The 24036-nt window shown below is 33.1% G+C and overlaps 1 protein-coding gene across 1 annotated transcript; it reads right to left on the reverse strand.

Moving 5' to 3' along the window:
- Positions 1-290: 290 nt before the first annotated feature.
- Positions 291-16884, reverse strand: Cylc1 (cylicin 1). Its single transcript, XM_026410543.1, has 4 exons — positions 16851-16884; positions 13024-13142; positions 10180-11769; positions 291-323 (listed from the first exon to the last, which is right to left on the reverse strand). Exons 1-4 carry the CDS (start codon positions 16882-16884, stop codon positions 291-293), a joined length of 1776 nt encoding a protein of 591 aa, XP_026266328.1.
- Positions 16885-24036: the final 7152 nt, after the last annotated feature.

The following is a 24036-nucleotide window of genomic DNA, read 5'->3' on the forward strand; positions in this document are numbered from 1 at the left end:
AAAGTAAGACTGCTAGTTTTTAACCCAAACTCAGAAATTGTTTCTAAAGTGAAGCTGCAGAACATGAGGTAAAATGCTATATTATTTTGATCTCAGTAGTTGAGGCATGTAATAAAAACAAAACTCTCTAAAGTACCTTAATAAATTATATGCAAAAAGTAAGTCCCTGGTTCCCGTGAAAGAATTGTTTTTATTTATTACAGTTCCCCAGAAGTAGTAATGCTCTTTGGAGAGTAGTAGTTGGTGCTTACTCTAAGGCCATTCTGTGAAACCAACTGCTTAGTTGTTCTTTAAAGCAGCTTATGAATCCACTCTGCTTCAGGCTGAGGAATAAAGTAGAAAGATGAAAATAAAACAGAAAACATTATTAAATATAGAAAACCCCTGATGTGTTGCAGACCATACCAAAGCATATAATTAATACATGGAAGGATACTTGGATATCATTTTTAATATTTATTGTTAAAAATGCAGGTTCCTGGACTCCAGATATACCAAATCAAAATCTCTGAACATTGAGTCTAGCAATGTGCATGCTGATCAAGCTTCCTGAGTGATGATAATGTCCAGTGAAGGGTGAGAATTAATGAATGCTAGACTAGTCACCATTATTTGTACATGATCAAAGTACATTATTATCACTTCATTAGTATAATCTCTCACTTTTTACCTACTAACTATTTTAGTGTACTAGAATGTCTAAAGATGAAAATATAACATAAAATGGATTTTAAAATAACTGATAGTAACTGCAAATTTTAACAGGATAATACAAATATTTTTAGTTGTAAATGTGTCTACTATAGAGATGTGTCATTCACATATAGATTTTTCTCTAGTTGGAATATGATAGTATTTTCTGCTGCCTCTATTAATATTATGGTTTTATCTTTTCCTTCTAATTCTCTAGGTTTCATAATTATTATTTTCATGAAAGTATATTATTCTGTTTCATGTTGTACTATAGCATTATCTTAATTTTATATATTTAATTTAATTCCAAAGTCTTTCTCTTATAGATTGCATTGCAGTCACCATTTATGATTCTTTCTAAATATTCCCACATACACCCAGAAGAAGGTAGGAAAGTTTACATAGGTCTCCTTCTGTAATCATCAGTGAATAAATGCACCACTGTCTTTAAAGCTTCAACAGCTGCAAGATATCTGTTACATAAATAATAAATACAAAATTATATTTGCTGTATTCATTTTATATATATATATATATATATATATGTGTGTGTGTGTGTGTGTGTGTGTGTGTGTGTGTGTGTTTTGTTGAATTATTAGAAGTGAAATTACCCCATAGGGTTGATTAGATTGCTAGCTACCCATAATCAACACATTTTCATGATTATATCTCATATTTATTTCTTCCTGCATAAATTATCTCTTATTTTTGTTTAACTTTTCCCCTATACTAAGGAGCCTCATGCAAGCTAGGCAAACATTGCACCACTGAACTATATCCTTAGCGCTTTTCTGATTTAATCTTATAAGGATTTTTATTTTATTCTCAGAAGTGTGCCTCTTCAGCACTCTTGATTAATAGTTCAATATTCTTTCTAACATTGCTATGCTTCCCAAATAATTGAGGTAAAGTGTTGATTAGATCTAGCTTTAAATATATGTGGAATTACTTCTATCTATATATTGTGATTTGGGAGGTGCACTACAGATGCCTTGCATTCTGAAGCATTCCACATTATTCCAAATCCAAATGCGTTTTTTAGATCTGTAGCTTTAGCATTTTTAAACTCCTTAGTTAAACTATAATTATTGGTGGAAGAATAACCAAAAACAAACTTAATGCCTTCTTGATAAGTTAACTTCATAGCTCTGAAAATGATTGAGTTAGGAAAATTTTTTGGAAATGTCCAAATAATGGGACATTGTACAAGGAAGCGATATTGTGGAATTAGAGTTTATTATTGACAGCCGGGGTCCAACAATAGGACATGAAGCCTCATGGTAGTAGGTGAGGAGGAAAGGGTAGATTAATTGGATGCATTCTTAGAGTGCCAGAAAGTAGCAGAAAATAAATAGTTACAATACAAGCAAAACATTATTTGGAATGTATATAGATTAAAAATGCAGTTAAGAAGTTACCCTCATATAAATCAGAACTTAATTTCCCTTCCACCTGTTAGAGGTTTTACTTATTTCTTATAATAAACTTTTGTAGTGGTGTCAAAATATCCTGTTGCTGCTTTTATGGGATTTAGCCTTTTATTCTGACTACTATGACAGTTATTACCCAGTTAACATACTCTTTCAGAATCATCTTTTAATGTTCCATCTCTTAATACAATTTCACAGTTTTGTTAGTTGAGTGGTTTTGGATAGAAACTTTTCTATTGTCTGTCTGTCAAAATTTTCCTCATCCTTCATGATCCAGCTCAAATATCAGTTTCTTCATCATTATTCAATTAATGAATAGATTAGTTCATAGACTGAGCACACCAAAAATTCATACTAACTCCATCCTGTGTGTTCATATAACTGTCCAGTAATTATTTCATTCATTTCTCCCTAATTCTCTAAGAAATATCATCTACTTATTCAACAAATATTGAGTGCCAGACATTTTTTAGGTCATTTCACATATATTAGTAAGCAAAGCAAGGAGTTTAGCCTCAAAGAGTTTGCTTTTCTAGCAAAGGGTATGTACAATCTACAATCAACATAATAAATAATTAAATTAAATATTGGAAGTTAGCAAATTATATGAACATGTAGATGAGATAAGGGTGAGAGTGTGAAGGGGAAGAATTGCATTTTTTTTTGGTACCAGGTATTGAACCCAGGGGCACTTAACTGCTGAGCCACATCCCCAGCCTTTTTTTTGTGTGTGTTTTATTATAGACAGGGTCTCATTGGGTTGCTTAGGGCCTCGTTAAGTTGCTGAGGCTGGAGTTGAATTTTCAGTGCTTCTGCCTCAGCTTTCTGATGCTGGGATTACAGGTAAGCACCACCATGCCCAACAGTTGCACTTTTAAATAATGTGATCAGAGTTGCCTCATTGAGAATTTGACAGATGAGCAAATTTTTGAAGAAGTAAGGGAGTTAACCATGCAGAAATCTATGGAAAGAATACTCTATGTAGATGAAATGACAAGTATATACCCCTAAATAATATTCCTGGGTTATTCAAGGAATAGTGGAGGAGCCAATGTGGTTAAATCAGGTTGACAACGTAGAAAAAAATAAAATAAGAGGTAAAAGTGAATCATATTATCTAGGGCTTTGTTGAAAATTGTAAACATTTTGTCATTTATTCTGGCATTATAGAGTTTTTCAGGTTAGTTTGTTTCTTTCAGTTTTAATTTAATTCTGCTGATTCTAAGTATCATATATTTTCATCAACTTTGTTTTAAACAGCTTTGTTGATTAAATGGATATAAAACAATCTACATCAATTTACAGGTTGATGTGTTTCTACAGACATACAGTTGTCAAACCACTCCTGCAGTCAAGACATTGAACACTTCACTCACTCCCCAAAAGTTTCATATGTCCCTTCCCTTTGTTACACGAGTTGTAAGCATAGGGGTGACAATCTGATATTCAAGGGGATATTTTTAAACTTATTTATTTGGTGCATAATAACTATGCATAACAGTAGAATTTGTTGTCAGATATTCATTCATGCACAGGATAGAACAGCATAATTTGGTCATAATACAATGAGGCAAGATTAAAAGCATAAAGATCTTTTATATAGTTACAGCAGTATTTCAGGAGAGTGATAATAATTGCTTAGACTTGCAGCATCACAACACAGTTAATGGGTAGCAATTAAATTCTAGGTATATTTTCAAGATAGTGTCAACAGAATCCAGCAAAGTTTACAAAAGATTATTCAGATAAAATGGAGAAAGTTAAATTGATGAGTCAAGTGAATATTACAAAAAATCTAAATAAAAATATAATGTTCAGGTTAAAAATAAAGCCATGGCTTCTGCTGGCAAAATCTCCATGTTAATCAACAGATATTTATTAATCATATTCAGCATGCAGAACAACATTCTGGTGCTATGGTGAATATAAGAATTTAGTCAATGCCAATGAGGGATTTTCAGTTTGTTTGGAAGATAATATTAATGTCAACCAAAAAATAGAAAAAACTGTGTTATTTTTTGGAGGGAAAGTTATGTTTTGAAGTAAATAACAAAAGAAGGGGTTACTGAAGAAAAATGGGAGTAATATAAAGAAGGCAAAAGGCAGTAATAACTATAATAAATCATTGTATTTATATAATAATTTGTCATTTACAAAACTCTTTTAACTTCTTTCTCATTTGAACATAAGAATAATTAATTATAATGAGTAGGTTTGATACTATTATTTATAGAGGATTTATTTCAAATCACTCATGCCCAAAAATACAATTTAAAGATAAATTTAAATCTCAAATCTTTTTTTCCCCTCTGCAACTATAAATTGATTAAATATAAGAAATAACAGGTGCACTTTTGGATAAGAGAACAGTCTAGAGATACATTTTATTCATTCAGAGGTATGAAAAAATAAAAATAGAAATGCAAAATGGAAGAAATAATAATATAAAAATGCTTCCAAATAGAATATGTAGAGAAGAATGAATGTCTAAGAACTGAGCCATAAAAAAACAATATTGAATTGCACATGGAAAAAAGTGTAAGTATCAGAAACTGAGACAGAGAAATAGTGGTATGAGAAGAGGAGGAAACAAATATGAGAGTAAACATTCAGGGATATTACAGGAAGAGATATATTTCTGATAAAGACAAAAGGTGACAAGGGAATATCAATAGAGACAAAGCCAGAGAATTTGGTGAAAGATCACTATAGGAAATCATGTATACTATGGAGGCTTACTCAGCCATAAAAAATAAAATGAAATTATGTCATTTACTGGTAAATGGAGGAACAACAGGAGGTACATCATACTAAATGAAATAATCCTGACTCAGAAATTGACTGTTCAAATGTTTTTTTCTCATATTTGGAAACTAGTGAGAGGGAAAATAATGTATAAAAAGGGGATTCTCATGAAAATAGAAGGGAGAATAACAGAACAGACAAGGGGATCGAGAGGGAGGGAATAGTGTAGTGCATCAGGTGGTACTGGAGAAGGAAAACTACCAAATTATGCTATATTCATGTACAAACACACCACAACAAATACAGTTTTTACTTATAACTACAATGAAATGATTAAATTAATAATAATAAAAAGAAAATGGATATTAGAATAGAGAAAGTGGATCATACAGAAGGTGGAGAGGAGGGAAAGGAAAGTTTCAGGGGAATGAATCTGATCAAATTATGTGCATGTATACATATGACATAATAATCTGAAGAATTATAATATGCTAATTAAAATGAGCAATTTTAAATGAAGAACTAGTAGCAACAGGAAAGAACTTAAGAGTAAGGGAACTAGGCAAAAATTAGAAATATAATATTTAAAGTCATAAATGGAGTTAATAAAAGAAAAAAAAATAAAGGTTGAACCATACTAGAAGAAGGAATGTGAGGTCATTAGAACATATGACATAAACATGGTAGAAAATCAATAGAAAATGTGTAAAATTAAGAAGCATATATGTAAAGATATTATTTATAGATATGAAAGTAAGCAGCAAAAAATTAAAATCTGGAACATATATATGAGTCTTTCTGTCTAGGCTATTAAATTAAAATCATGTAATTCCATATAATCTTTTTTTGCTCAGTAAATGATAATACTTGATGGAAAACAAAATGCATTATCAATTAATCAATTTTCTAGAGAAAACAACAGTTGAGAATATTGGTTGGTTTGCTTATTGACTTGAACATTTTCCACAGAATATTTTTCTTTTTAATTTTATTTATATAATCTGAATAAAATTAAAATCCACCTATATATTTTTTTTGGAAATATAATAGGAGGAGAGCTTCAGGCTTATGCAAAATACAATGCCATACACTACACTAAGCAATGTACATGCTTAATTTTCCTATGAAAAAAAGTCTTTTTAATACCCCATTTTGCAATTCTGAAATGTGGTGTTCCAAATGATTAAGAAAGTACTCAACAGTATTGGTAGTAAGATGTATACCAAGGATTCAAGTCAAAGCTATCTTAATACAAGAGTGTTAACAGAGCTAGCTCTGAAATGTGACAGTAACTTTGTTTATGTTCTGCTGTGAAGCTCAGTGGAACTCGAATGGGGATGGAAAGAGAAAATGATGCAATTCTTTGAATCCCTGCTAAAGGAGACCTAAGACTTATTAACACAATCTGTTCATATATTCTTCAACACTAAATGAGAAGTATAAATATAAATATTTATCCAGACACTTAGAATGCACAATGCACTTAAAAAAATTCCCACTTCAAATACCTTGTCTATTATGGCTAGCACAGATATTGGAGAGATGATGATAATGATGATGATGAGGAGGAGGAGGAGGAGGAGGAAGAGGAGGAAGTGGTGAAGAAGGAGGAAGATTGGTACTATTAGTTATGAAAATGTAGAAACATTGACTGATTCAGGGTATATTTTGGTGGTAGGATAATCATGTCTTACTAACTGTAGAACGATGGATTTCAGAAATTCAATTATCATGATGTGAGCTTCTTAGCTCTTTGGAGAGACCAAATTCTTCACACAATAAATATAGCTCAGGTTCTGCTGTTGAAATTGTGCATATAGCAATAAAGAAAAAAATTACTTCCTGCAGGGAACTTGAATTCTAACAATGATTATTATTTTAAAAATATTGGGCTAGGGTTGTGGCTTAGTGGTAGAGCAGTTGCCTAGCATGTGCAAGGCTCTAGGTTCGATCCTCAGCACCACATAAAAATAAGTAAATAAAGATATTTTTAAAAAATATTAATCAGCAATTAATTTTAAAATAAACATAAATTCAGTGAAGAGAAATAACGTAGGATTCAGGATTTAAAGATCTAATGGACAGTGGGTAAGAGGGGTAATTAAGGAAGGCTTCTCTAAAGACCACATTTAAGCTGAAAATCTAAGTAATGAGAAAGATTAGCCCCTCAAAGTTCATACAGTGGAGTTTTCTATTCAGAGAGAACAATATAAATCAAAGACTTGGTGAGTAAATGGCTTTGATATGTATGAGAAAGAAAAAGAATGCTAATTCAGCTAGATAGGTAAATAAAAGGCAAAAAGTGATACAATTTAAGGGTGAAAAAAAGGGTAGCAGCTGGATAGTGTAGGGACTGAAAACAAGAGTAAGGAATTTGATTCTATCCTGATTGCAATGGGAATCCACCAAAATCTTTTAAGCATTATAGTGGTACACTAGTTGGAAACTTTCATAGTATTCCGGAAAGACAATGTTGATGATTTGGGTCATTAAAGTGGTAGTTTTGGAGATGAAGAAAACTGTGCTGCTTCAGGTTATAAGGTAGCTATATCTTACTAATTGATTACATGTTAGGGGTGAAGAAAAGAGAAATTCATATTGTATTCGGGATTTAAAATCTCAAGTAGTTGGATAGTGGTGCCATTTGATAAGACAGAGGCTAGAGTAGGAACAGATTTTAGGAGAGGTTAAGAGTGTCACTGAGTTGCTACGCTTAGTGGCACACTCCTGAATTTCAATTACTTGGGTGGCTGAGGTAGAAAAATCACAAGTTCAAGGTGAGCCTTGACAACTTAGCCAGACCCTACCTCAAAAAAGAGGTAGGCCTTGGAATGTAGCTTAGTGGTAAAGTACCCCTGAGTTCCATACTCTGTGCAAATAAAACTTCATCTACTGCTGGGAATGATGGTGCACACCTGTAATCCCTGTAGCTCAGGAAGCTGAGACAGTTTTGCAAATTTGAGGCCAGCCTCTTAGAAATTAGTAAGTCCCTATCTCAAAAACTATATGTAAAATAAAATGGGCTGGGGATGTACAAATCCCCTGGGCTCAATTCCCAATACCAAAACAAACAAACAAACAAACAAACAAACAAATAAATAAATAAATAAATAAATAAAAGTAAAAGAAAGATTGTTGAGATGTATTGTGTTGAGGCTCCTAGTAGATAATATAGTGGAGATTTCATGCAGGCACTTGGAGTAAGAATTTAGATCTCAATGGGAAAAGCAAGGCTAAAGATGTTAAATTTAGAGTCATCAGTACATAGATGGCACTTAAAGCCATTGGATTGGGTTAATTCAACAATGGGGATGGCATATATTAAAAGTCAAGAGCAAGACTTGTGTCATTACAATATTTAATGGTGAAGCAGAAGATAGAATGAAGGTGATTATAAGCTACCACCAAACAGAAATGAAAATAGGAGAGCACAGTGTAACAAATATTAAGTATAGAAAGTGTTTCTAGAAGGAAAGAATGGTTAGTTTAAAAGTTTTTTGATGGCAGAATAACATGGAGAGAGAGGAGAAACCAGTGTATGTGGCCACAAAAATGGTATTTGGTAACCTTTAGAATAGCAGTTTCAGTAGAATGATAAAGGTGGAAAAGCCTACCTGGACTGGGAATATGTAAAGGAATTTTATTAAGGAGAATAGGTATTATTTCTTATTTTCTTAATTAAATGTAATCATTGGCTATAATTTTTCTTATAATTTACTTATTTTTATCAAAACTGCTTTTTGTAATAAATGTAGATATTTGAGGGTAATTTTTCACAATTACCTTAAAATTATTCTCCAGTGTATTTTAATTCCTTGTAAGTTTTGTCGACCTGGTGGCTACCCATCCATTGACTCAATCCATAAAGTTCAGAGAAAAGATATCATGTAAAACAAGGGGTCGTTAATCATGTTTGAGTTGCAAAGCAGGCTTTATGAAAATACTGGGAGAAAAATGGGCTTCAGAAGTAGGTCTTGTGAGAAATATAAAAAAAGTTTCTAATTTGTAAACTATTATTAATATATGGAATGCAAGCGGAAGTCTGTACATAGTTTTATTATAAACCAAAAATAGAAACTTGGAATATAGGGTAAAATGAATTGCCTACCGAGTAGAATAGAAACTGAAGCCCCTTGAAAGAGTCAAAGAAGAGGAGGAGAGCAGAGAGTAGAAAGAGGAGGAAAGAAAGGCAGAGTGATAGGAAGAGGCAATAAAGGAAAATGAGAAGCTTAAGATTAAGACCTCACCATAACTACAGAGGATCTGTATTTTGCATGACAGAGAGTATTAGTCCCACTACACTGAGAATAGGCAATAAATATTGTGAGAGCAAAGAAACACATTGATGTTCAGAAACCATACATATGAGTTAAACCTCAACCAAAAACTAAAGAGAACCAGAAAGTGAGGCATGTGGAAACAGAAACCATCCTTCCAAAGTGATACATTTTTAAATAGTTCCCCCTAAAATAAGACTATTTGAGGGGCTGGGATTGTGGCTCAGTGACAGAGCACTTGCCTTGCACATGTGAGACCCTGGGTTCGATCTTCAGCACAACATAAAAATAAATAAGTGAAATAAAGGTGCTGTGTCCAACTACAACTAAAAAAATAAACATTAAAAAAGACTATTTGAGGAATGGAGAAGTAAGACATAATCTGTTGAATGAGAAAAAAATAGAAACTAAATATACATGGTATTTACCTCCAAAGAAATGGAGTTAACCTGAAAGTGACTGTTAGAAATCAAAGGAGACTGTGGACAGTTAATATTCATTTTCTGGTATCAGTAAAGATGATAACTCACAAAAATGTTTAGTCCAGACTCAGATTAAATAACAATTTTTGCACATCTGAATTTTGAGATATTATGAACTGCTATGAGTAGATATTACTTAATTGAGCTTTTACTATATTCAGCAACTTCCCAGGAAATGACTTCATATATCAATTAAATCTGCCAATGTAGAAGTTTTAGTCAGTTTTCAATTTTGATTTAGCTAAGTATAGAGCAGTTAATCATTTTTGTTAAATGACCTTACTTAAAATTAATTTGTTTTCTTAAACTAAGATCCACTTCCCTGTGCTATAGTCCAAATAATTCTTAGTCTCTAAAATGTTAACATTTGTTTTGCTACTCTTTTAAGACATTTCACAGTACTTATAATCTCTCCTGCCTCTGAGACAAAATTTGTACAATATTACAATTAAAAGAGAGCTATTATTTAGAAAATATGTAAATTCAAACTTTTAAAAGTCTTAAATTTAAAAATCTATTTTTCCCTGAAGAATAAAACAGGAGTAAACATACCAAAGGAGCATATCTTTGTTTTGGAGGTGGAGGAGGCATCTTGCACCGACAGACACGTTTCACTTTAGGTGATGGTAAAAAAGGCTCACAAGGAGGGAGTGGTGGTCTTTCTCTTGTTGGAGGAACTCTACCTGTAATTGTTTGCTTCTCTTTTTCTTGGAAAGTAGTCTTTTTGGATGACATTCTGGATCCACCTCTCTTCAGGTCTGTTGGTGCCTTCCTCGAATCTGTGGAAGTGGCATCTGAGTCCTCAGTTATCTTTTTAGAATCCTGTTTACTTAGTGATTTATCAGAGTCATCCGTAGTAGACTCTATTTCCTTCTTTGCATCCTTGGACTCTTTCTTTGAACCTTTCTTACCATCTATTGCCTCTGCATCAGTCTCGCTTTCAGTAGTCTCTTCACCCTTCTTCTTTTTGGCATCTTTCTTGCCCTTCTTTTTACCTTTTTTGGTATCCCCTTCAGACTCAGAATCAGCATCAGTAGATCCTGCATCCTTCTTCTTTTTGGCATCTTTCTTGCCCTTCTTTTTACCTTTTTTGGTATCCCCTTCAGATTCAGACTCCTCAGTAGAGGCTGCATCTTTTTTTGAATCCTTCTTCTTGTCACCTTTCTTTGATTTCTTATCCTTCTTATCATCTTTCTTTGTATCTTTTGACTCTTCAGATTCAGCATCAGTGGACTCTGTGTCCTTCTTTGAATCCTTCTTCTTGTCACCTTTCTTTGATTTCTTATCCTTCTTATCATCTTTCTTTGCATCTTTTGACTCTTCAGATTCAGCATCAGTAGACTCTGTGTCCTTCTTTGAATCCTTCTTCTTATCCTTCTTTCCACCTTTCTTATCCTTCTTCTTTGCACCTTTTGAATCTTCAGATTCTGCATCAGAGCCTTTTTTTCCGCCCTTCTTTTTCCCCTCCTTTTTTTCCTTCTTTGCATCTTTCTTTGAATTGTTCTGTGAGTAATTCTTTGACCATGTATCGACATCCATGGATTTAGTATCAATCTCCTCCAAATACATAATTAAATCTACATTTGAAATATTTATTGAGCAAGTCTCTGATTTGCCATCAGAATTCTTCTTTAAGATCACCTTAGAGTCTTTCTTTGGATTGTTTCTTGAGTATATGGATTCAGTATCTCTCTTCTTGGAATTCATTGTATTTTTCATATATTTATTTGAATATGTTTTAGAGCCTAACTTAGAATATTTGAATTCTGGATTTTTTTCTGATTTTGATTTTGATTTCTTAAATATTTCACTTTCAAATGATGTTTTTGATGGTGTTTTATCTCCTTTACTTATTCTTTTAGGCTTATCATCTTTTACTATTTTCTTGGATTCTGGATTTTCTACATATGGGCCTGTTTCTTTCTTGGAATAATTCTCTAAAATTGTTCTATTTTTAACATCTTTTGACGTTTTAATTTCTGCCCTTATATCACGGGTTTTGGGATTATAATGATGTCTGAATGGTGCCTGTATCCCGATAGCTAGGTAAATGGATGGCCTTTGACAAATTTTTCTAAAAGAATGCCTTATCCATATATGAGCTGGCTTCTGACCTTCCTCTAGTTTTCTTTGGTCTTGCCTCTGAAAAGATAAGTTAGAATAATGAGAATTTGTGAATGTTCTATATTTTCATATTGCCACATTGAAATAGTTTATCTTTTCATTAATAATCTATTCAAAATTGAATATAATATTTTTTTCTATTTCAAGGTTATGTTGTGTGTGTGTGTATGTGTATGTGTCATAATTCTGCTTTGAAAATTAGATGACTTTAAGGGAAATGTTAGGATACTCTTAATGATTCATATAAGGATTGGAACAGGTTCTTAGTGATCTATGACATCTATGATCTGTCCTGACAATCAAAAGTGTGGTCCTTTTGGAACATTATCTCTGACATGTTGCATGCCTTTTTCCCCCTGAGTTAGCCAGGAAAAACTGATCACTTTGAAATTTATCAGGGATATTCTTGTGATAGGTATATTATTCAGAACAAACTTTCTATTTCTGCTTTTCAAGTCTCTGGTCAAAATGAAAACCTGAGATCATAACTGTGGAGTATTGTTGAAAATGAGGACAAAAAATGAAACAAACATTTCATTTGATCTACATAAACTTGAGTAGCAGTGATATAATTGGTTTTCAACTCATATCCAAAGATTTGTCAAATGTGGTTTTAATAAGTTGCCACAAAAACTTATTTTATATTTACTTATTATACTCTTTGAATATTCCAGTAGAGACACCAACAATCAAATGTTCATATGATATTAAAAGAGAAACACGAAGAGAAGTATGCTTCTTAGATCACTACCAGTATAATTAATGGCCTTTGAATGAATGCATTAGCTGTAACTTTGGGAGATGCTTTAAAAATATTGTGATAGCAAAATAGGTGTCCCATGCATACTAGTTTTATGCTTTGCTAATTAATAGGATTTTTATAGAAGGAATAGTAAACTTCAATCTTCTAGTATCACGTAGCCTCAATTGCAAATCAAAGAATATAGGAAGCTGCAAAACCATAAAATCACTTCTGCTATAATATTCAAATTTTAGGTTATTTTTGTGTGTAGCTGGTGAACATTTGCTGACAGTAGCCACCAGATATAGCATTAGGCTTCAAGATTGCTTAATTTATTAGCTATGTAATGACTTTGATGTAAAGTAACATGTACAAATAAGAGTTTAATCTGAAACAAGTTTGAGGCAATCTGTTCAACAGAGAAAAATAAATTCAAAATCTGCTTCCAGGTATTAGATTATTTTTATATGACTTTTTACATAGGTTGTACCAATTTAGATTAAGTTTAAAATAATCTTTTCCTTACTTACAGAAACTGTGATTTGTAATTCTGAAGGTCTTGATTTCTCTTTTCTACTTGGCATGGATGGTTTGGGAAATGTCCAAGCAAAGTGTTCTTGATTCCATGATTTTCCACTAGTTTCACTGACTAAAATGAGAAAAAGCAATAAATAATTTGAAATTAATAGCAAGACTTGCATCAACACTGAAACATTCTTCATATATATATATATATATATATATATACATATATAAAATTAGGATAACTCAAAATATAGCTTCTTTCCTGGAGACTTGTAATTTATTTGTATAATAATCAGGGAAAATAAAAATCAATTACTCTGTTTAATATTGAATTCTGCTTAATGTAACATTTATAATTTTATTTCCTGGATTTAAAAATTTCATAAATATTTACCTAAATAATGTTGGTAAAATAAAATAGTAGTAATGGAAAATAGATAAAGATTAACTGTTTCATTCCAAATGCCTACACCATCTCCTTTGTTTTGGTTTGTTTTCCTTATGCCATTTTGGTTAGATTGCAGATAATATTATGATTCCTTTTATAGTTCCCACAATAATTAGTGCGATGCTGACCATAAATTATTCAGTACGATGTTTGATTGATTAATTTTGAATGCTTGTTTTAGCACCACTGTCACTTCAATATTATCCCAAACAATAGAACTTAGGGGTATTGACCAAGTAGTGAGTATGACAAAACTTCTTAAAGAATGGCATATATACACTTGAGGGCATCCAGAATAGAATAATTAGGAAAATCAAATTACTCATAAGCTATTTCCAAAGAGCAATGGTATTCAAAACTCAGGATAGTTCTCCTGGAGATTAAGAGTCTAGTGAGAGATGTGATCACTTTATTCATATATTTAAAGAGCTACTATATGAGAAAGTAGTAGTAGTAGTGATAACATAACTGCAATTGTTAACACTTATGTAGTGTTTAATATTGTCAAACTATGTTCCAAGTGCTTAATATATGTAAACCCACTTATTCATTACAAAACTCTTTGAAATGGATAAGTCAATTACCTCCATTTTTTATGAATGAAGAAAAATAAAGCACTGATAGAAGTTAAATTCTTCCCTCAAATCATAAAGCTATTAAGTAGTAAAGGTTCACATATAGACAAGTTGACCCCTGAGTTCACATTCTTAATCACAATGTTACAGTTTTCTTTCTATATTTCCAGAGGGAAGAATCATTGGAAAAAATTGTAGCATAATAGATTATTTCAGCTCAATATATTAATTAGAATTTCCAAAGTTGCAGCTCTTCAACAAATGGGATGTTCAGTAATTACATTCACCTCTCTAACTATATTTGTTCTCCTTAATTTGGGTTTTGTAATTTTGATTTTTGGACACAAGTTGAAGTTAAATAAGTAAGCAGATTTTATACTATGAGGAGGAAGGAAAAGCTAAACAAGTCTTTCATTTTAAGTTAGCTAATACAAACCCATATTAAGGTCAGAACACAAACATGCATTTATTATGTTTTATCACAAATTCAAGGAAGTTTTTGATTTGTCATATTTAACAGAAGATTCTAGTCATTATTTGCTAAAATTAGTTTTTTTCAAAGTTCAAATGTTTTATTAGTAAACCAGGAAATAGAAACATCACAGTAGGGGGGCAAATTTCCAAGAACAAATAACTTAGTGTGGAAAATTGACTATTTAGGTCACTTCACTTTAACTCTTCAAGGAAGAACAATGCTACAAAATAGACCATATTTTGTGATATGGAACAGCTTGGACCTATGATATTTTTTAAACCAATGTTTATATATAAAATCAACACACAAAAATCAATAGTTTTTCTATACCCAAGTAAGAACCCATTGAGAAGAAATCAGGAAAACAATTTCATTCACTATAGCTTTTAAAAATACTTAGGAATAAATCTAACCAAGGAGGTGAAAGACTTCTCTGAGAAAAATTGCAGAACATTGAAAAAAAATAGAAAGCCAGGTGTGGTGGTGCACGCTTGTAATCCCAGCAGCTTGGGAGGCTGAGACAGGAGGATCACAAGTTCAAAGCCAGGCTCAGCAACTTAGCAAGGCCTTGAGCAACTTAGCAAGACCCTGTCTTAAAATAAAAATTAAAAAGGGCTGGGATGTAGCTCAGTGAATAAGCACACCTGGATTCAATCCCTGGTTACCTTGTCTTGAAGAAGGAGGAAGAGGAAGAGGAGGAGGAGGAGGAGGAGGAGGAGGAGGAGGAGGAGGAGGAGGAAAAGGAGAAGGAGGGAAGGAAGAGGAAGAGGAGGAGGGGGAGGAAGAGGAGGAGGGGGAGAAGGAGGAGGGGGGGGAGGAGGAGGAGGAGGGGGAAGGAAGAGGAAGAGGAGGAGGAAAGGAGGAAGAGAAAGAGGGGGAGGAAGGGAGGAGGAAGGGGAGGAGGAGGGGGAGGAGGAGGAGGAGGGGGAGGAGGAGGAGGAGGGGGAAGAAGAAGAAGAAGAAGAGGAAGAAGAAATAATTAAAAGATGGAAAGACTTCTCATGTCCATCAACAGGCAAAATTAATTTTGTTAAAATGACCATATTACTAAAAAATCTATAGAGTCAGTGTAACTACCATCAACATACTAGGACCTTCTTCACAGAACTAGGAGAAAATCCTAAAATTCATACAGAAGAACAAAAAGCCCAGAATAGCCAAAGCAATCCTTAACAGTAAGAGGAATGCTAGAGCTATCACAATACCCAACTTCAAATTATGCTGCAGAACTACAGTAACAAAAACATCATGGTACTAGCAAAAGGACAGCAGAGAGACAAATGGAACAGAATAGCAGGTGAGAGACGAACCCACACAGCTACAATCATCTGATTCTTAACAAATGGGGCTAAATACATACCTTGGAGAAAAGCCAGCCTCTTTAACAAATGGTTCTGGGAAAACTGAATATCCATAGGTAAAAGAATGAACCTGGGTCCCTACCTCTCACAGGGTACCAAAGTCAACTTGAAATGCATCAGAGACCTAGGTATAAGACCAAAGCTTGCAACTGCTAGAAGAAAACAGGGGAAACTCTCCAACATGTTGGCACAGGCAACAATGTGCTGAATAGGACTTCTACAGCTCAGAAAATCATATCAAGAATCAGTGAATGGATGGCATCAAATTAAAAAGCTTCTTTGCTTTCCAAAAAGGAAACAATTACTGGAGTGAAGAGAAAGTCTACAGAATGGTAGAAAAACTTGGCCAGCTACTCTTCTGAAAGAAGATTAATATTCAGAATATAACAAGAACTAAAAAAAAAGCAACACCAAAAAGCAAACCATTCAATAAATGATGAAATGAACTAAGCAGATACTTCTTAAAAGAACTGAAAATGAGCAACGGAAAGTGAGCAATGTGACAAAGTGTTCAACATCTTTGGCCATCAGGGAAATGCAAATCCAAACCACACTGAGATTCTATCTCACTCTAGTCAGAACGGCAATCATCAAGGATATAAATAAATGCTGGTGAGGAGGTGTGGGAACAGGAAACCTTATACACTGTGGGTGGGGAGGAAGATAGTTACAGCCACTGTGGGAAACAGCACAGAGGCTCCTCAAAAACCTAAAAATGGAATTACCATACAATCTAGCTATACCCAAAAGAATTAAGGACAACATATTTGAGAAATACGTGTATACCTATAAGATAGCACAATTCACAATAACCCATTTATAGACCAACTCAGGTGTCCATTAGGAGACATGGATAAATAAAACATGGCACATACACAATGGAGTTTCATTCAACCGCAAATGGAATAAAATCCTGCCATAAAATTATTTTAAAATGTAAAAAATAATTGAACTTCAAAGACTAAGTTCTTACTTGGAATGGGATTAGCATATGTTCTGATGTTCATGTCTTGTCTGTCAAAAAAAAGAAAAATGTTTTAATTGAATTTATATTATCAATAATAATAGCCATAAATATAATCATTCAATAACTACACTTTGTAAATCCATGCAATCTCTCATTATCAATTCTTAAACACAAAATAAAGTAAATCAAAATAGTGAAATCTATTTATATTTGAGTCAAAACTATTTTCACTTCCAAAATAAAGCTCTAATACCCAGCATAAAACACAGTCCTTATGTATCATTAAATAACAACTAACTTTAAAAAATCTATAAAAGACACTGAGTAAAACAGTTTCTAAGCTAGTGGTTGTAAACTAGATGTAAAAAGAGAATTTGGAAATTTAAAAAAATGAAAAATATCAGAGAACTATCGCTAGATTGGGTTACAATCTCTAGATTAGGTTGATAAAGTATATATTTTTTAAAATCTCACAGGTGGTTTTGATACTGATATCTGCTTAAGAACCACTTCTCTAAATAGTGTTGAAAATGAAAACATTTTAGATTTCTGAAATTTGTACTTTTTCAAAAACATTAATCAATGACCTACTAGTGTTTTTTTTACTAGTAACTTTATTTCATGAGTTCATATATGTCATACATAATATAAAATATATCACTAACAATTCTGAAACTTGATGAGCATAATAAGTATATTTTAATATTTGGTGTGTTCTAATTATACAAAACAGTAGAATGAACTTTGACACATCATAAATAAATACAGCATAACTCTTCATTCTTGTTGTGTATGATTGCAAAATCACATGGTCATGTAGTCATATATGCATATAGGGTAATAATGTTTGATTCATTCTACTATTCTTCCTATCTCCATACTTCACTTCCCTCTTCCTAATCCAAAGTTTCTCCTTAGCCCCCTCTCCAGTGTGAATTAAAATCTGCATATCAGAGAAAACATTTGTCCTTTGGTGTTTTGGGATAGGCTCATTTTGTTTAGTATGATATTCTGCAGCTCCATCCACTTACCTGCAAATTCCATAATTTTATTCTTCTTTAAAGCTGAGTAATATTCAATTGTGTATATATACCACAATTTCTGCATTCATTAATCTGTTGAAAGGCACCTATGTTTGTTCCATAGTTTAGCTATTGTGAGTTGAGCTGCTACAAACATTGATATGGCTGTGTCACTGTAGTATGCTGATTTTAACTCCTTTGGGTATAAACCAAGGAGTGGAATGAGTTGGGTCCTAGATCAATGATACAGAATAGACTACACAGAGACAAGCCCACATAAATACAGTTATCTCATACTAGACAAAGCTGCCAAAAACATTGACTGCGGAAAAGATAACCTATTCAACAAATGGTACTGGGAAAATTAAAAATCTATATGTAACAAAATCAAATTGAACCCCTATCTTAAACCATGTGCAAAACTCAATTCAAAATGGACCAAAAACTTATGCAGTAGAATAGAGACCTTGTGCCTAACAGAAGAAAAAGTAGGCCCAAATCTTTACCATGTTGGCTTAGGATCTGACTTCCTTAACAAGACCCCTAAAGTGCAAGAAGTAAAATTAAAAACCGATAAATGCTATGAATTTCCACTAAAAATCTTCTTCTCAGCAATGGAAAAAAATTCAATAATGTGAAGAGAGAGCCTACAGATTGGGAGAAAATCCTTACCACATGCACCTACAATAGATCATTAATCTCCAGAATACATAAAGAATCCAAAATATTAACACTAAAAAATCAAATAAATGAATCAATAAATGGGCAAAGAACTGAACCATCACTTCACAGATGAATAAATAGAATAGACTAATATATGAAATAATGTTCCACATGTCTAGCAATTAGAGAAATGCAAATCAAAACTACTCTAGGATCTCATCTCACTCTGGTCAGAATAGCAATTATCAAGAATATAAGCAACAGTCAATGTTGGTGAGGATGTGGGGAAAAAGGTACACTCATACATTGCTGGTGGGACTGTAAATTGGTGCAATCACTCTGGAAAGCAGTATGGAGAGTCTTTGATGAGTATGTATTAATTCAATTCAGTATATAGATGGTATCATGAGCTGCATCCCTGAAAATTTAACAGTGTAGAAATCTGCCAAGATGTCTGTATTTCTACCCTTTTATTGGGGGAAGAAAGATTTTATACTGGCATTGATTTTTGTCTTCCTTCTCACAGTCTGAAGTTTTATTTTCTAAATTTTATTTTTGGAAAAATTTTATCAATACACCATTTTGAGGACAACTCGATATGTTGTACATATAGTTCTTTGTCTACTACATGCACTATTAATCATAAATCAAGGTAAAAAGTTTCAAAGATGAAGTGAAATATATAAATTGACATTCTAATATCTTATCCTTACACTTCAGTGAATTGATTTTCACATGAATCTCACCTGTGTTGGCTCCTATAGTTCCAGATTCCAGTTTGACTCTCATAGATCCAGTTCCAGCTATGCCCCTGTGCCTCCAAAAACCAGGAAAGTACCTGAAGACCCAGTCTTCAGAAATGTCCCCATGAATACAGGCTCTAAGTCCAGCCAATGCAAAGCCAGCATTGGAAGACCTGGGCAAGATATATTATTACCAGGCCAGCCCACATGACCCCAGCATTCAGAGTCATACCAGTGCCAGGCAAGCTGCCATAGTCTCAAGTTTCAAGTCAGCATCCTTGAACCAAAATTCTATATCCACAATAGGCCTAGGTTGGCAAACATGTACACTAGCACTGTGCCAGTACTTGTGACACCAGGCTACAGAGTAGAACCTGTACATCCAGCAGCCTCCAGACTGGTTCCCCCAGACATAGACTCAAAGCCAATCCAGAGCCAGGCAGGTTTCTGAAGCCCCAGGAAAGAAGCCAGATCCTGAAATTCCACACTTCAGCTTTTGCAAAATCCAGGCTTACTTAAATGAACTTAGGTTCGAGATCCACCTATGGAGCCCAATGCCATACTGTCCCAAATGAACTCCCACAGACTCAGGTTTTAGACTAGCTTCCCTGAATGCAAGCTATAGGCTTTTCCAGTACCAGGCTTGCCCAAGACTCTAGTAGACTCAGGGTAGAGGTCTGTTGCAGACTCACCTAAGTAGACCCTGGCATTCAGTCCAGGCCAGGCAAATTGAGGCTCCAGAATCCTCTTTACAGACCCAGACTACAGGGTAACCCCCAGGAACCCAGTCCCAAGACTAAGGCTCCAGGACTATCCCAGTGAGTGCCAGTTTCTATGAACTCAGGCTCAAGGGTTATATCCAAGAATCCAAGTTGTAGAGACATTACGGGATCTGACAAACTTCTGAAAACTCAGGCTCAATGGTCATTTATGCTAACTCAGTCCCTGTGGATCCAGACTTCAGACCATCTCAGAGAGCTCAGGCACCAGGCAAGCCTGCCTAAGGACTTTAGTCACAAACCCACCTCTGGACTATGTCAGAAGACCTGTCAAGAGTTTCTTGATGGGTTAAAGAGTGGAAGGCTTTACCTACCAAAATCAGTCTATAAAAAGTAGAATATGCATCTACACAAATACAAAGCCATGGGGATCATGAACAACCATGGAAATATGATATAATCAAAGGAACAATGTAAAATACCAATAACCTACCCCCAAAGAAATGGAGATTTAGAAATTATCTAAAACTGAATTCAAAACAATCATCTTAAAGAAACTCAGTGTGAGCTGCAAGAAAAATACTGATAGAAAACTGGATGGAATCAGGAAAACAATACCCAAAGAAAATGAAAAGAGTTCAACAAAGAGATGGAAACCATAAAGAAGAACCGAACAAATTTTGGTGCTAAAGAATATAATGACTAAACTGGAAAAAAAAATCCATAGAGAGATTTGACAGCAGATTTGATCAATTAGAAAAGAGAAAAATAACAAACTACTTGGCAAAATTAGGAGAAAGGCAAAAAGAAAAAATAACTGAATAAGAATAAAAAAGCCTATGAGAATTATGGGACACTGTCAAGCAAACTAATGCATACATTTTTCCCTTTCCTGAATGGCAGAGAAAGATAAAGGGACTGGAGCATATTAAAAGAAATACTGAGAAAAATTTTCTCATGTCCAAAGAGAGAAGTGAATGTCCAGGTCCCTGAAGCCCAAGTAATTTCAAATATATTAAATATACTGAGATCTTCACTAAGACATAATATAATCAAGTACTTGAAGACAGTGTAAATTTTGAAAACATCAAAATGAAAACAGTTCATCTTAAGGCATATAAATGGATTTTACAGTAATATTAAAGAATGAGTCACAATAAAAATTTAAAAAAATATTTGACAATATCAATTCTGCCTATCCAAGAACAAGGAAGATCTTTCCATCTTCTAAGATCTTCTTTAATTTCTTTCTTTAGTGTTCTGTAGTTTTCATTGTAGATGTCTTTCACCTCTTTCATTAAGTTGATTCCCAAGTATTTTATCTTTTTGAGGCTATCATAAATGGGATAGTTTTCCTAGTTTCTATTTCAGAGGATTTCTTACTGATGTACATAAATACTTTTGATTTATGAGTATTGATTTTATATCTTGTTACTTTGCTGAATTCATTTATTAGTTGTGGAAGTTTTGTGGTGAAATTTTTATGATCCTCTAAGTATAGAATCACGTTGGTGGCAAATAGTGATAGTTTGAGTTCCTTTTCTATCCGTATCCCTTTAATTCCATCTGTGTAATTGCTCTAATGTTTCAAGAACTATGTTAAATATAAGTGGTGACAGAGGGAATCCCTGTCTTGTTCCAGTTTTTATTCATTTTTTAAAATTTTATTTATTTATTTCTTCATGGTGATAGTTTCTAATTGAGCTGCTGAGAAATTTCTAAAGAAAGATGGTGGAATGAGATGGACATCATTATCCTAGGTACAAAGTACTACTGCTTTACTATATAAACATAAGTTTAGTATCTTAATATTACACTACAACATAAATAAAAATAACAGTACAAAATCTGTTACAAATTGCCTATATGCTATATTTAAGCAATGCATTCAAGTAAAGCGAACTGTGAAGTAAGAGTTCTGCACATTTTATTTTTAAAAATTAGTTTGCCATATTTATTTTTTAAAATATTTAATTGATTTTATTTTAAAAATATAGAGATATGAAAAATCGTTCCAATTTTTAGAGGGAATAATTGCAATTTTTCTCCATTTAGAGTGATGTTGGCTTGGGGCTTAGCATAGATAGCTTTTATAATGTTGAGATATGTTCCCATTATCCCTAATTTTTCTAGTGTTTTGAACATGAAGGGGTGCTATATTTTGTTGAATGATTTTTCTACATCAACTGAAATGATCAAAGATTCTTATCTTTAAGTCTATTGATGTGATGAATTACATTTATTGATTTATGATAGATGAATGTATAAAGAAAATGTGGTATATATACACATAGTACTCAGCATTAAAAGAGAATAAAATTATGGCACTTGCAGGTAAATGGATGGAGTTGGAGAATATCTTGCTAAGTGAAGTAAACCAATCCCCAAAAAACCAAAGGCCAATGTTTTCTAAGTGGATGTTGATCCATAATGGGGGTGAGGGAGAGCATAGAAGGAAAGAAGGAACTTTGAATAGGGCAAAGGGAGGGAACAGAAGGGAGGGGACATGGTGGTAAGAAAGATGGTAGAATGAAATGGACATCATTATCCTAGGTACATGTATGAAGACATAAATGGTATGACTCTACTTTGTGTACAACCAGATAAATGAAAAATTGTGCTCCATTTGTGTACTATGAATTAAAATGCATTCTGTTGTCATCTGTAAGATATTAGATCAAATAAAAAAATTATTAAGATATTTTGAATAATATTTTAAATATAGCAAATAAAACTATAATATTTGGATACTTATTGAATGCAAAGATCTATTTATGGAAGAACTTATAAACTGAGATGCCCATATTAGAAAAGGAGAGGATGAAAATCTGTGATCTAAGTATCCATCTCAATGAACTAAATATAGGAAAGCAAATTAAAGCCAAACTATACAGGAAGAAAATAAAATAAAGATAAAAGCAGAAATAAAATTTTAAACAAAAATTTTATTCCAATTATTTTGAAAATTTATATGTAGTAGACAAACTACTTAGAGAAGAATACACAAAAACTAAAATATGAGTTTGGGGTTGTGGCTCAGTGGTAGAGCGCTTGCCTAATATGTGTGAGGCCCTGGGTTTGATCCTCAGCACCACATATAAATAAGCAAACTTAAAAATCCATTGGCAACTAAAAAATATTTTTAAAAAACTAAAATAAGGGGAAACAGAAAATCTGAATTATTGTTCATACACTAAAGATGTTTACTCAATAACTAAAAAACTAACCGACACAGAGTACTCCAGTTCTGACTGTCATTGACCAACTCTCCCAAACACCTAAGAAAGAAATAATAACTATTTACAAACCACTTCAAAGAATAGAAAGAAATTCTATCACATCATTTTCCCCCTAAGAGTATAATTTTTATACATAAACCCTATTAGATCATTAGTAAAAAGTAAATTTGCTGAACTTTATCTCACAAATATAGATACAAAAATCCCCCAAATCCTTAAACATTTTTGATAAGTTCGATACATAGGAAGTACATTATATCACAACCAATTGTAGACTATTTAACTTTTTTAAAATTTGTATTTTGCCACATTAAGAATTAGAATAAAGGAAAGAAAATTAAGTGATCATCCTAATATGTACAAAAAAATCATTAGGTAAACTCTAAAACTCATTAATAATACAAGTCATAGAGAACAAAATATAGATATAAACTTCCTTAATTTAATGAAGGGCATCTACATAAAATTAATAACATGTATAATATGCAGTGGTGAAAGTTTTTAACTTTTCCCCTGAGTTCAGGAACAGGACAAGTATGTCCACCAAGACAACTTCAATATAACATTTTATTGTGTGACAAGAAGAAAAATATAAGGCAAGAGAAAATAAATGTGTAAAAAATAAAGGAAGAAATAAAACTCATTATTTTTTTCCTGGGTACTGGGAATTGAAGTCAGAGGCACTCAACACTAACCCACATCCCCAGCCCTATTTTGTATTTTATTTAGAGACAGAGTCTCACTGAGTTGCTTAGCACCTTGCTTTTGCTGAGGGTAGCTTTGAACTTGTGATCCTTCTGCTTAAG

The sequence above is a fragment of the Urocitellus parryii genome, chromosome X (genome assembly GCF_045843805.1).
Source record: "Urocitellus parryii isolate mUroPar1 chromosome X, mUroPar1.hap1, whole genome shotgun sequence".
Classification (NCBI taxonomy): domain Eukaryota; kingdom Metazoa; phylum Chordata; class Mammalia; order Rodentia; family Sciuridae; genus Urocitellus; species Urocitellus parryii.

Bases quoted from the DNA above. Each gene is read 5' to 3' on its own strand.
- Cylc1 (XM_026410543.1), bottom strand. From the start codon at position 16,884: ATGAACATCAGAACATATGCTAATCCCATTCCAA. The intron at 11,770-13,023 runs GTAAGTAAGGAA...TTATCTTTTCAG, and splicing joins AATTACAAATCACAGTTTCT to AGGCAAGACCAAAGAAAACT. The intron at 324-10,179 runs GTATGTTTACTC...TTTATTCCTCAG, and splicing joins AACAAAGATATGCTCCTTTG to CCTGAAGCAGAGTGGATTCA.